The sequence below is a fragment of the Lipophrys pholis genome, assembly GCF_963383615.2.
Source record: "Lipophrys pholis genome assembly, chromosome: 18".
NCBI classification, from domain to species: domain Eukaryota; kingdom Metazoa; phylum Chordata; class Actinopteri; order Blenniiformes; family Blenniidae; genus Lipophrys; species Lipophrys pholis.
Window position 1 is genome coordinate 15,483,751 of NC_137646.1, and position 15,250 is coordinate 15,499,000.

The 15,250-nt window shown below is 42.0% G+C and overlaps 1 protein-coding gene across 1 annotated transcript in view; it reads left to right on the top strand.

Annotated features, from left to right (window-relative positions):
* The window catches only part of pcdh7b (protocadherin 7b), a gene marked incomplete at both ends in the record, with an annotated part of 116,034 nt that extends 114,891 nt beyond the window's left edge, over nucleotides 1-1,143 (top strand). Inside the window, 2 exon segments of the mRNA XM_080485862.1 lie at nucleotides 667-911; nucleotides 913-1,143. Of these exon segments, the coding sequence (XP_080341988.1) occupies nucleotides 667-911; nucleotides 913-1,143 (476 nt within the window).
* Nucleotides 1,144-15,250: the final 14,107 nt, after the last annotated feature.

Below are 15,250 nucleotides of genomic sequence, written 5' to 3' on the forward strand. Positions count from 1 at the left end.
CATACACCCTCAGAAAGGACAACCCTAACTGAGGGTCTCCCAATTTTAGATGAGCAGAAAAACATGAATTGAACTCGATCCTTCCCTCTCCATCGCTGACCTGCCCTCCCTCCTTCCCCCGTCCCCTTCCTTCCCCTTCTCAGCACAAACGCGTTTTGAAGCATGACTTTATTTCAACTCTGATTCACACCACTCTTTTTTTAGTTTGAGGCTGTTGTCGTAGCCAGTAGAGTCGAAGTTCTTTTTTTTATTTTTATTGTTTATTTCTTTTCCTTTACAGTTTGTGTCATGTGGAATGGGTTCTGCATGTGATCAAATGCTATTTTATCCATGGAAAGCTTTATTGTATTCACTGGTGATATAAGTCACATCCTGAATTAGCTGTGGAAATAGGTGCCTGGTAAACCATCGTGACCCGTTTTTTTATTGTTTTCTACCGCCTCCATTAACATTCAGATGTGATGATGATCTCATTCGGAAGAAAATACAGATTCACACATCTGATGAAAGAACTCATAACAACCAAATCATGAGATACATACCAAAACAAACACTTAGAGGCAGGAAAGTTTCCCATTGTCATTGTTAGTTTATCAGTAAATATTCCACTTTGGTGGAACAAACAGTATCATTTACACTTGTTTTTCTCTGTCCTGCCTCCTCTAGACTCCCGGCCCTTGCCTGACGTAGCCATGACTGGCAAGTGCACTCGGGAATGCGACGAGTACGGCCACTCGGACTCCTGCTGGATGCCTGTGCGCACGTCGCCCGAGCGACGGCCTTCCAAGTCAACCACCAACCCCCAACAACCAAAGCTTTCCACTTTCATGAGCGGCAACGGCAGCGGCAGCAGCAGCGCCGAGCAGCCCGGCAGCCAAGAGACCCTCGCCATGGCCGCCATGGCCAATGGAGAGAGACCCCACCGCTGCTCACATGATGGGCGACCGCAATCGCAACCTGCTCAACAAGAAGATGGCCTCCTCCTCCTCCTCCTACGAGGCCTTTGGCTCGCCCTCCTACGGCTCGCCGGGAGGCGGGGAGGAGGCGCTGGGCCACCCGACTGAGGAGATCCCTCTTGCACCTACTGGGGAGTACAAGCCCACAACTTGTGGTACTCTAACACGGCGGGAGGTGTACCTGTGAGATGGGCTGGTTAGACACATCCGACGTGCCGTAAAAATGTGGCACTCAAACACAACACTAAGCAAAGTTGCTTACCCACCACCGATACAGCTTTTGAAGCTTTTAGCCACCCTTGCTCCATGCAAGGTAGGACTGAAATTTCTCCAAAGACTTTCACAACAGCTCCTTTATATTAAAAAAAAAAACTAAAAAAACAAACAAAACTAAGTGGATATATAAACCTAATACCCATTTCTAAAAGTGCTAATTCCGGCCATGACCTGGAAGAAACGGAGGGAGGAGGAAGAACTATTGAGGGCACTGATTGGAGTTTCAGTGAGGCTGTTCTACTGGCGAGTCGGGCTCTTGGGACACTGCTGCCTGACAGTCAATCTGTACAGTTATCAGCTCATTTTACATATACAGACCATGCATGCATACCCGTGTCCCCATCGAAGACCCCTGTTCCCCCGAAGATGACAATGTACAAAAGAGACCATTTGTTTTTTTGCTTTTTTTTTTGCTTTTTTTCTAGAAACAAAGCTGTACATGTAGACTATTTTGACTTTGAAGTGCGTCTGGATTATGCCTTTTTTTTTTTACTTTAAGAACAGCCAGTTACTCTGACCGGGAAGTTCTTTGGCTGGAGTAACACAATGGACAAAACAGTGTGGTGTCATACTGACCAAGGATCCTTACTGCTTGTGATTAATGTTGCAGACCAAAATGTGACCGTAATCACAACTTAACGAGACAGACTAAGCTTTAAATACCCGGTCCTCTCTTGCTCCGGATACGGACAGAAATAGGACCCGATGGGATTTGCTGCAACAACACTCCTGGTTAGATTTCAACCGCACCGTAGACTGAGATGAACTGATGAAGACTGATTCAAATCTACCAGTGTGCACACTCTCCACGGTGTCGCTCATTGTACATAAACATGGGACCATAGCAACAGTGCTAAACTGCTCTCATACCCTTTTGTCTCACACCCTTTCTTCAGTCTCTCGTTCTTTGTCTTTGTTTGGCGAGACTGAGACCAAAACCCTCCTCTCTTAATGCAAAACCTTTCGAGTCACCACATACGACTGCGTCGGCCGCAGTCACATAAACGTTTGATCACCTTAGCGGGGATGCTACTGTTTGCACCAAGTTTGTAATACTTAGACCTTTTTTTTCTCCTGAGCACACACGCAGACACACATCCAAATGCAGAAGCAGAAAAGCAGACTGAAGCCAGTGGCGCTGCTTTGCTGACTTAAAATCCTGGGTAAGCACAGTGTGAGGTATGAGATTAAAATTATCGGGGCGCAGTTGAAAATTGTATGTGTGTGTGTGTGGGGCCAGATATGCAGAATATGTGTAGGCCACTGTCGATGTACCCCCGCAAAACAGCATAAAAATGGCCACGTTGGTCCTAAAACAAGCTGCGAGGACAGCGTTCAACTGTTACTTCCTTTCATTTTGTTTGTTTCTGTTGTGTGATAGGACTGAGCAATAATACCATAATGTATACTGTACGTGACCAACAAACATCAACTTCTTTTTCACTTCTTCTCAAGCCTTCGACATGACACGATTCCCCTCTGCCACCACCCCAACCCACGAGCGTGGCCGTCAGCACTAGTCGCTGTTGCTTTGATGGCATCTTTGAGCATGAATGTAAGAATCAGCTCAATGGAGAACAATCAAAAGCGGCACTGGAATGAGGAGGTATTGGCAAGTTGTTGTTTTTTTCAGATTACTGACTGAGATTACCGGTATCAACGTGAAACCAAAGCTTCGTGAGCTAAATGACCCCGACCCCCCCCCACCCCCACGAAGCCCAACACACCCTAACAAACACACAACAAATAGCTTTCTGGGAGAATCATGTTTTAAGTACACGTTACATTAAGATTAGTTTTTTTTTGTTGTTGTTGTTTGTTTGTTTTTTAAATGAAGGATTGAGACTGAATGATAAGAATGTGATGTCTCAACTAAACACCAAGTACATCCTCGGAGTTGACGCTTTACGATCACTCTCACACACACACACAGACACATAACAATGTTGAGATGTTGTGCCTCCCTGTCAACAGTGTTTCTTTTCTTATTTTTTTGGTTTGTCTGTTTGTTTGTTTTTTTGCAGCAGCAAAGGCGCAAATTCTCATGACTGTAATAAATCAAAAGAATATCAGATGCAATGGAACTTTTTGTATGTTAGCAAAACCCCTTTGGTTGGACCGGAGCTGCTTTTTTTCTGCACTCCGGGAAATCTATAGTCTGTAAGTACTACTTGTTGTTTGAAGGAAAGTGCTCCTATACTTATCAACTGTATACATAAATATTTACTTTCTACTGCACGTTTAATGGGAACTTACTTCACTTACGGAGAAGGAAGAAGAAAAAAAACCTGTAAAACAAAATGTACAAAAAAAAGAAAAAAGTTATCCCTGTAAACATGGAAATCCATCTCGTTGCTTGCTTTAGTTATACCTAAAACGACATTAGTTATGTAGAGCATCTGTTAAAATCATACAGTTGATTTGACTACATACGGAATTTCGTCACTTTATTTCTCGACACAAACCCAAATTCTTCTTCTTTTATTTTATTATGTCAACCTCACATATACAATTAGGAAACCTTATCTTGTATTTTCCTTTTTTTTAATTTTTTTTATTTTTTATTTACATCATACACTGATTTGGTACACAGCAGTCAAAAACTGTGGAAATGATCATAACGATGTACTACGTGTTTTACTTTTTTCTTTATCTGGTGCCACTTTGTATATTTAGAGTGCTTCTGAAAAAGAAAAGACAAAAAAAAAAGTTTAAAAAAAAAAGTAAAAAAAAAAATACTAGAGTGAATGCAAATATGCAATTGTGCCTTTTTATACCAATCGGTATGATTAATTGTTGGTTAGGAATGGTGCATAAACAATTACGTTTGACATGGGTGGCGTTTAAGAAACAGACTGATACATTTGCATATCTTAGATGAAATCCCTTGATGTCAAAAGGCTTTTTCGGAGGATGACCAGTCAAATGTCAGTGAGCCTGTAGGTCTAAAACTCAAATGGCGACTGTGCATTGAGTTGAATTATCTTGTTGAAATGTCCATTCCTAGCTTAGTGCATTACTGAATGAGTACAGGTACATTCAAAAAGCTGCTTGTCGGTAGAAATAATAATGATATAATGGATTTTCTTTTGTCGTGTTCCACTCATGTACATGTGTGACATCCGAGGTCAAGTAACCTTCTTTGTGCATGAAACAAGCTCTAGCACTGAATATAGAAGCTTAGGAAGACCGAGTGTGGGTTTAAAAAAATAAAATAAAAAATTGAATTAAAAAAAACAACAAATGCTTAGAGACATTTGACTGCTCGGAGTTGTGGGAGCCTGGAGATAAGAACGCTAAAGTGATGGTTTACAAGGGAGGAGTGGAAGTTGGAGGGAAGGGGGGGGGGGACCAAAAAGCTTCAAGTGAGAGGAGCTGACAGAACACACACCTCAGGATGCTCCGCGCAACGCGACAGTCGTACGCAAGGATTTACAGTATATGCACATCGGTGGATGACGAAGCCCTGTCCTACGAATAAGCGCGGCGCGGGGGGGGGTTTTTTGGGCGCCGATGCCGTGAGGTGACGCTTTTGAATTTCGAGATCAGACGAAAGTGAAAACAAAGTCTTTGTGGAGACAAAAAAAAAAAGAAAGAAGAAGAAATGACAGAAAAGTTGCCATGCATCGGCGACTACGCTGAATGTGGTCTGGACTGGATCATTTCTGAATAGTGACAGGCTCGCTAGGTTTTTTTTTTTTTTTGATACTCACTGAGGTAACAGCCAGAGAAGTGTGGGCAACGGCAGTATTATGTTGGGACATTAGACGAAAAGACATGAGGTATGGTACAAAACGCCCCGTCATCGAAAACGTCTGATTCTTGTTGCCGCCTGAGGTCTGTGCTCAGTCTCTGCTCTCTATTCGTGATCGCATTCACAGTGTGTAATGAGATTTTTTAATATTAACCATTACTATTTGTCCTGCGACTTGGATGTTGATATAGAAATTGAGGAACAAAAATTATCATCGTTTAATATGAGTCACTATGCACGCAGCTTAGCTGAACATGGCAAAGTGTATTGAGCGCAAGTCCACTTCTATTTATGAGATATTTTACATAATTTAATTTGCTTTTGTACAGGTTTGTGTAAATAAATTGCTTGTCATTTTTGTCTCTGCAGAAATTAAAATATAACATGGTAAAACAAACGACTGTCCTTTCGGTTCATTTGATTTGACTGTTTCTTTATGTGGGTTTTGTTTTTAGTCAAAGAAAAAACAAACAAAAAAAAACAAACACTTATGGTCATTTAATTGCTCAAGGAGCAGCACCATTAACTTATAATTTTCCCATTATTGCATTATTGTAAGCAACTCTTAATTATTCGCTTTCTTAAACGCTCCGGCAGTAATGGAAATACAGCTTGCTGCACTTAAACTTTAACTGCATCGTTCCTTTGGTAAAAGTGCTCATTAGTGAGGTACATACTGTATGCCTTCTGTTTACTTGTGCGATCCAAAACATGTTTGAGACGGTTACCGGTGTGCAGATTTCTCCTGGCCTCTCTCCTCTAAACAAGTAAGAGCCTTGAAATTGAGGACAAATACAAAAGGAGTCACTTTGGTTTGCTTAGAGTGTTCTTCGAGAGGTTAGGTTGGGGACCTGGAGTCCCACTGCTTGACGGGGTCACCACCGTGGCTTCCTGAGCAGCTCACCGAAAATGGTTGTTGTTATTTTACGGCTCTACTATATCGTCGGCTATTAAAGGAGGAACTTTCAGGTGGAATGGTCGGTGTTGTTTCAGTGGACAGCCTACTTAAAAATAAATTCAAGGTGTCCCTCGAGGGGAGAATCTAAAAGACAAAATCAATAGAATCGTTACCAATAGGTATAGGTGATTAATATCCAATATACAATGAATGACTGATGACCATTAAATGAAGAGAATTGTCAGCACATTACACTTTAAACACCAAATAGACTTTGGACTTTGCACGGTTATCATCAGAACACCACATACAGGAATATCCCTTGGAATACATGTATTTCCCCCACAACAAAGAAGCTTTGTTGGTTCGGCATGTAGTTAAAATAGGTTTAACTGAAGATCCCTCGGTTAAAGACAGTCAGCTGTCAGTGGCACTTATCTTACCCCGAGACCGGGAGACGGACAAGAGTTTAGGGGCTGGAACCAGACCCACAGACCGCAGAGACCCAAGACCCTGAAGCGATTGATCATCCGGGCTCCGGCTCCATAAACACACCCCTGGACCAGAGCGGCTGCAGCCCCGAACACAATTCATCACTTCCACCCGACAGTTCGCTCCTTCGTCCAGCGGACCAGCAAGGATCACGATTAACCCAATACCAGTTGCTATTTATTGTCAGTGTTGCTAAAAGAAAAAATAAATAAATAAAAAATGTTAATCACCCTTAAATTATGAGCTTCGGCGGACAACATTGCCAGGAAAAGCGAAGCAACTGATACGTGGGCAATTTTAGCTCATTGAATCAGCTGAGTAACGCTCTACATCTTTCACGTGTTGGCCCAACACCTCGCTCAACACACTCTGTGTCTTATTTTTCTTTCCTTTTTCCACCCAACCGTACCAACAAGTGTTACATTAGCATTCAGTCAGAGTCATGCGCCTGCCCACATGTTGAGTCGAAGTCCAATATTGACTCCATTTTAATCGCCGCGGTCTCCACAACCTCTTTCACCTTGTGAATAATATTAGAGATTTTTTAGCTTTGAGATCTGTCGTTGTGATTAAAAGACAGCCTCTTCGCGGGAGGCAGATGTTGGATTTCTAAGAGCTTTTTTTTTTTTTTGCCAGCTGACGGCTGAGGCTGAAAACAAGGTTGATCTGAATGGAAACCTGAGGACAGGGTAAGTAAAACACTTAAGATGAATGGGACTTACAATCTGCATACAGCTGAGGCAAAGACATTTTATAATACACACTATGTAGATTAACTGACTTGAATTAATAAAAAAAAAGCCACATTTTAAAGGCCCACATCTCATTTTTAATCCATGCTGAAGAAGGAATTGCAGCCTTTTTCAAAAATAGACACCGTAAGAGCTGTTTTCCAAAAAATGGATGCATGCATGCATACGTGAACAATGTGCTTCAGTGCAGGTGTGAGCAGGTGTGCATACCCGTGTGCATCCCATTCATATACACTTTAGGACGGGTTTCCAATCTCGCCTGTGCATCGAGGTTGATATATGAGGCGATTACAGTGGAGGTAATTAGAGAGCCATTCTAATCCAGTCCCAGCGCTCTGATTACCGGCGCACTGCAGCCTCCTCTACACCCTCAAACCACTAATGGCGTCTTAATAGAAAAATACAGTGCACTGTTAAATTACATCTCCAAAGTTCAATCAATGGGAGGAAGTTTTCCTTCCCGCTGTCAGAGGGAGATTAGAGGACATGCGGGTACGACTATGACGCACTGCTGTGCTCTGTCTTATCGTTCCCCAAATTGTTAACCGAATTAAAAAAAACAACAAGATTATTTCTCCACACAGTTTTGTTTATGTACGATTTCAACGGGGAAATTTCAAAAGTGTGACCATTTCTTTCTTTTTTTTGAGTTTTTTTCTTTCTTTCTCCACTGCATGTTTGTCTTCAAAAAGACGCCACTTCTAAGAAATACTGGCATCGACTCATGTTGATATGCAAATGGCGCCGCTCATGTTCTTGTTCTCTCTCAAGCATTTTTTTTTTTGAATTGCCAGGCATGGAATAATCAGCGGGTAGTATTAATTTTTTTCTGTCGAGAGAGAGGGAAATTAAGACAAATTAGAACGAATCTGAATGTAATTAATGTTTAGGCAACGCATACCAATGAATTGTTGTGAGATCCTTTATGAATAAAACAGTGCCTGAATACTCTGAATACTATAAATAAGATTGAGAAGCAGAAAAAAAAGGAAAAAAAAAAGGGAAAAATAAATGAATAATAAAAAATACTAGCTGCACTAACACCAACCGCAGAGTGGAACCAAACAGTGGAAAATGCGGTCTGCAACAAAACTATTAATTCTTACGGGATGTGTATCATGTCTGACACCATTTTTCCTTTTTTTTTTTTAAACAAACATTTCTGCTGTTGGTATTAATTGTCAAGGATGTAATTTCCACTGGGGATTGGTGCGCCCGTCTCCCTCTCGCTTTTGAAAATCCTATTTATATACCTGTCACTTTTCATCTTTTCAGCTCCTGTTTGATTCCGCCGAAATACCCCTGAACCGGCACCGGGATTCGAGGAATCGGAGTTGATCAAAAATGTTAAACGGCTTGAGTTCCCACAAGCGATTAAGGAGTGCAACATTTAGGCTTTACGCGTAAACAGTGATTTACAGGGGTTTCATACTTGGATTAAGCATCTCGGGCCGGACTAAAATATGCGCAACCTTCGTGGCGGAGCTAGTCGAGGGTCAATACACCTTTCGAGGGAGGCTGCAAACACCGCTCAGGCTTCAGGAAACGCTGAGTGCAGGAAAGCTATTTCGTTTCGCTATTACATGTCACTAACTCTCTTTCTCTCTGGTTCCGTGGAACGTCTCCACCTCTGAGAGGTCTGGAGCTCCTAGAGTTTTGTACACTGCGCAGGAGGGTAAGAAGGTTGCACTGGAGGACAGATGGACAGAATAGCAAAAGAGTTCCATTTCCCCCTCTGCTCAAAATGTGTAAAGCTAATTAATGGAGTCATTGATCACTTCTCCAACATCAAACATGAGGTGTGCCACTTTAAATACAAATTCGGATCCCCTCCATGCTCACTGGTGCAAAAATAACGACTTAAAATCACATTAGCGGGGGGGGGGAATTCAACCATAAACCTTTGAGGGAGCTATTTGATATCCACAATTTATGACTTTTTTATTGTCTTTAAATTTTATTTTTCTAGCGCAACCGCCGGGAAATGGCATCCGAGGAATAGCAGTTAGGGCTTTGTTAAATTGATTTCTATTTCATATTTATTTTATGGACGCGCCGAGGGACTGAGGGCGAACTTTTTTTTTTTATGTGTCGTGGATGGAACAAATAAACAAGTTCATAAGGAAACTCCTGCAATAACTTTGATTTAATTGCGATCAAATAAATTCTATCAGCATTTATTTTTCCAGCGGTCTCACCCCCCCCCTCGAGGGTGTTGTCATCGCGGTTAATTTCATTGCCTTTGCCGCCGACGTGCACACGCAAGCGCTGCACCCCGCGATCACACTTTACCCGCCGAAGTCAATATTTTCTCAAGATGATATGTAACTGCGGGAGTTTGGTGGACTTTTTGTCAGTGCCTGGAATCTTGTTGTAGTGACAAACAAATCAGACCACGCGCCGCAACACAGACGTCTGCGTCGCCAACACTTATTAAATATGCGTGTTGCTTCAAAGGGGGTCAGCAACATGCAGGCCACGAGCCACATGTGGTTCCGTTCTATTCAAAAGGACTCCTGCTATAAGAACACTGCTGCCAACTTGGTCGTGTGTCCGTTACGAATGTGCGTTCCAAACACGTGTTTGAGGTAATTAACTCTATATTTACAGTCATAGTGGATGTGTGTGTGTGTGTCTGTTTCTGTGTTTGCCATGTGACGGACTGGTCATCTGTTCCGATTGCACATTGCCTTCAAACAGTGCGAGCTGGGATCGACTCCAACGGCTCGCCGACATGTATTGGAGATAAAAGATGGATGGATGATGCCCGGATTCTGTCATCTATTGAGTCAGTCACGCGTCACGTAGAAAGGATTTAAGAAATTGTGATTTTTTTCAAATCATACCCTGACCAAACAGCAATGTGGCAACGGCCAAACATTATTTTCGATTTTCTACAACAAATAGCAGCCGATGTCTTCCTCTTTTTTTTGTTGATCATCAGTTGGTGTCTGAGAGGTCAGAACAAGAAGGTCAGGGGTTTGAATCCCACTGAACCTGGGATCCACAGAGCTCTGTGCCAAGTCATGCAGATCACAAGCTATTGTTCTGATCCTGGATGGAAGCAGCTGTAAAGATAATCAAAATCAGCGTCACCATCATCATCATCATCATCATCCGTTTTTAAGTTCATTTTAGACTTCAGTATGTTTCTGGTGACAGATCTAACATCTATTTAGAGCCGAAAACAACCAGCTGAGCCACATATAGGTTGATTGAGGACAAACATGGGGCTTTTTTCAATTAGACGTGGACAGATAACACCAATATCAAAACCCACATTTACATGGAACTTAAATGTGTCAATGCATTTTGAAGCGCAGATTCATTTTTCAAGTGACAGCAACAAAACTGAAATAGAACTAAAGTGCTCAGTATTATGCCCCCCCCCCCCCCCCCGCATCCTGGAGGGTGGAGGATTATCAAATCTGACACCCGGGACATAAGTTCAAAAAGCTGTGTTGTTCAATCGCAAAAAAAGTAGTTTTCTTTCTGTAAGGTTACAAGCTTTATTTGTCTGCAACCAACATCAACAACAGTACTTGTTGACAGCGCCAGACTGGCAAGATAGTGCCTTAATAACCTTGACATATAAACTTTATGTTGCGTCGGAAAGTATACTATACTGTACTATAGTATGCTATATGTAAACTATAGTATACGAAATGCTTATTTGTTTTCACAAAACTATACAATTACTGCAGAAAATCCAAACAATCTTATTATAAAGCCAATTTTAATTAAACCTTCGTGTTGAAACTACAGTGAAATGTCGAGGCAAAATCGAGGCAGTTAAAGAAAATAAAAATGAAAATAAAAAATCTCTCTGTAAACTGGGACACGGAAAGAAGCAGCAGCTGGACTGACAGAGAGGAGCGATGAGTGATATCTCTCCACTGTGTGGAGGTCTCCAGTTATTATCCACAAGACTCCCCGTGACCCCTGCTGTCACATGATAGATTTCCCACTTTGACCCGCAGCCACGGAAAGAGGCATTCGCGTGACGTCCCGGCAGAGATGAGGTATGAGCACTACTTGTTGTGAGCCCCCCCCCCCCCCCCCCCCTCCCAAAAAAACAAAAAAAAAACAGCCGTGGAACAGGCAAATGTGCTCACGTCCATTAATCACACATCAGTTGTGAGTCGAATGCACACAAATTTATATGTGCTAGATTTATGTGGCAGAAGCAATTTGACAAAAATCCATACAGGTCTTAGTAGTTGGAGCCAGGCCGTGATTAATGAGAACTACTTACATAAGAGAAAGTGAGCGGGTGAGAAGAAAGGGAGAGACAGAGCTGGGGGAGGCAGAGAAATGACAAATAGATGGCAGGAGACTGTGGGGGGAAAAGGGATTGAGAAAAAGGTGACTACTTGATTGACTATCCAACACCCAACGCCCCCTGACGCCTTACATCCAGACTTTCTGTTCTAAGAGAGAAAGAAAAAAAAGTGAGCTTTGACAAATGATGAATACATTTATTTATTCCAGCCCAAGTCTCACTTGGAAATTTTGCTTACTTCTGAAAGTTTGCGAGAAAGACAAACTCGACAAAAGCTCCCAATTTTGCACTTTTTGGAACGCTCAGCATGTTTGTTCAAATGCGCCACTGTATCTCACAGGAGCGCGTCGACTTTAGCCTTTGACATGGCATGGTGCCTCTTCACACTCTTCGCTGGAGGCGGTTTTATCAAAAACCCTTAAGCATTACGAGATTACAGATATTCGTGGAAATGGCAGCCGGGACTGTTCCGAAATAAAATATTGAGTTGCAAACGTGTCGAGTGACAAAATCCTTTTGAAAACTCAAAACTCTTTTCAACTTTCTCAAATGAAAGTGCGTCCTTTGCGCATTTGTTTCAGAAAAGTTTCATATTTGCTCGGCAGCGTTTTGAGAACCGTTTACACGGATGTTCGAGAAATGCTGGAAATGACGTGTTTTCTTGTTCTCGTGTGTTTTAATAACATGGATATTGGCCTTTTTCTTTGTTTGGCAGTATTTTGGTTCATATTGGTAAATAGACACATACAAGACTGACAAAACAAAGCACCAAAGTACAATTAACTTTTTTAGCGCAATAAGTGCGTATTGTTAGGAAAAACCAAACAAAAAAAAAAAGCCTTTACCTTGAACGCTCCATGCAAGGTTTATTCTAAAAACAACGATTTTCATAATGGGACATAAAAAGAGTTTCCCCACGTTTCGCTGGTTGGGATGTTTTCACCTTGGAGTGCGTGGCGACTCTTTATATGCAGCCTTCAGCTTTATTCTCGTGCATATTTTATCATCTAAATGACTTTTTCATCACACTAACAATGTTGTTTTAGATAAAATAAATATATTTTCCCTGTTTATATTCATTTTGATATACAAAGAAGGAGTCATATACAAAAGATGAACCACTGGTTTGTCATTTTAGATGTGCATTATGTGTTTAAATAAGCTGTCTATCCCTCGTAATTCTCAGCATTAACGGAGTGTGCTGCGCGCACTAGTTTAAGTTGTCATTTTTTGTTGAAACCTTTATATCTACTGCAAGACTGAGTGTATCGAATAAAACCGTGGTTGGGCGATCTCAAGAAAAACCAAAGAATTAACCTCGGCGAGAGAGCCTGTGATGTATGTCGTCATAATGATCCTCGCCGATATAGTCATAAAGCTGATAGAAGCCAGAGGTGAGCAGTAAAATCAATAACCTAAAGCCAGAGATGTCAGGATCTACCCGAAACCTCCAGAAATGAGATTTGATCCGTGCCTCTGAAACCCCCCGTGTGGGCACATGAGCGTCGTAAATACTCCCACTTCTCAAGGAGGCAACTTTCTAACAGCCTTAACGCATTAAGAGATATTAAGATATTTAAACATGTGGGTCCAGACAGGAGGATTTAACAATTTTCTTTTCTTGGTCTAAAATGTGATCTTGCATTTAAAACACATGATCTGCACAGTCATTGATCACAATCTGCCGCCCGGCCGCGTGGGCAAAAGGCCACCACGTACAAATTCACACTTGTGACGAGGACCATCTTTGACATATGAATCACGGCCTGATACCGTGCGCCAGTGTACCGGGTGGGGAATGTTTAGCGGCTGACACTTTGGCAGCGGGAGTCATATCTCATCTTTGCCCTTTTTCCACATGCACGGCTCTGCATTTAGATTCTAAATTCATATGTTTCCGCCATGTACGGCCACGCTGGCGCCGCAGTGAAGAGATTAGAGCGTCGCTGGCGTGGCAACAAGTGCAGTACCTTGTGTTAACCTCTCCAAGAAATCTGACAATCCAAACGCTCCAGTCGGCATGGCTGCAGACGGAGAAATTCCACATTCGCTTTTGCTCTTCATCTCTTTCTCCTGCTTGCCCTCCCCTTACACTTTCATTCCACCCTTTTTTTCTGTGGGCTTCTCATGCATTTCGTGCACATGCTCTAATTTTCTCAATCGGAGGAGCCAGAGGGAAAGAGCGAGTGAAGAGAGAGGGAGAGAGAGAGAGAGAGAGAGCGGAGAAAGGCACGTGGAGGGAGAGTTGGTTTTTGCTCCTCGCCTCATGCTGTTAACATGCGCAGGGTACCAGGCATGAAAATGCAATGGATTTCTTTTTCTGAGAGAATGATCTTAGTGATCTCATTATTTCCCATGTGGATAAAATGTATAATGTTCTGAGCAGCTGTGTGAGAGGGCCGGAGCACACCATATGTGAGTGCGCTCTCCCCGTGTGTCTTTAGAGCCCTGTAGCTCAAGAATTAACCCTCTCTGAAGATGTTGCCGCCGTCTCTCGCCGAGGTTTTTTTTTTTTTTTCTTCCCTTCCCAAGATGCACTTTCTTACACTTCGTTGCCAGATCACAAATAAAGGGGTTGACTGAGGAGTGATGGTTCTGACCTTACAGTGGAAGTAGAAGTGTGTGTGTAGGTAGGTAGGTGTGTGTGTTCGTGTGTGTGTGTGTGTGTGAATCCCTGACTCACCCTGTGGCTCGGGGCCAGAGTGCAGCACAGCTATATTCCATTTTGACACGTTGATAGACACCAAGCCATTTCCATCCTACTGTGCCCTGCGAGCTCTGCTGCACTTCTCATTACTGTCAAACTAAAAAAAAATAAAAAAAAATCCCCAAGTAGTCAAAAGCATTGTGAAAATGACAAGTGTGGCTAAAAAAAAAAAGTGTGTGGCTAAAAAAAAAAAAAAAAAAAAAAAAAAAAAAAAAAAAGCCATACAGCACAGTATTGGGCTGAAAAAAACTAAAAGAAAACCCCCAACATTAATTTGACAAACTTCAAGTTTAAGTAATCTTCGTATAAAGGAAACACATCAATCAGCCCATTTAGAGGTTGTTCTCTAGCTTTCAATTTAATTACACGCACTTTCTCTACAAATGAAGTTTTTCTAGCTCTTATGAAAAAATATTTGAAAAAAAGCAGAAAAAAGAAAGACAATTCCATCACAGATGGGCAAACTGAAGCCGTGAATATATACCATGTATTCATCATCTGGATTTCAAGGGAGCCTGGCGACAGCTATACATCCATATTCTGTATATTATGGATTCTGTATATTCTGCTCACTCAAGCCCTTTTAAACAACATTCTTTCAACTTTGGTTATTTGTCATGACAAAGGTGCTGCGATTCACCTAAAAAATGGCTTTATTTTCTAAATGTAATGGTATCTATTTCTATATGAACTGGGACAATATATATTTTTTTTAAATGCGGGGTACTGCACATGTGCCTTACGATGGCAGGCCCCGTGGATCTACGTTCAAATCCCACAGAGCTCACGGCTCTATAATGCGGTTGCACCCCCACATTGGTCTAATTTGGACAACAGGAATTTCCAATCATCTGGATCACAAGGGGAGAAATGTTTTCTTTTACATACGCCAGATACCGAATGGGGCTATGTGAGAAAGAAAGAGGAGCCCAGCAGCAACTCGTGTGATCTGACACGCAAATTATAGCTGACATGCACGGCAATCATTTTCAAAACATTCCCGTGTATTTATGAAATTTTCCAAACCACAAATTAATGTCAAACCAGAGAACTGGAGAACTGGAGAACTTGAGAACGACGACACGAACGTAGGGAGAACATGCAGATTCCACATAAGAGAGGCTCCAAAGCTG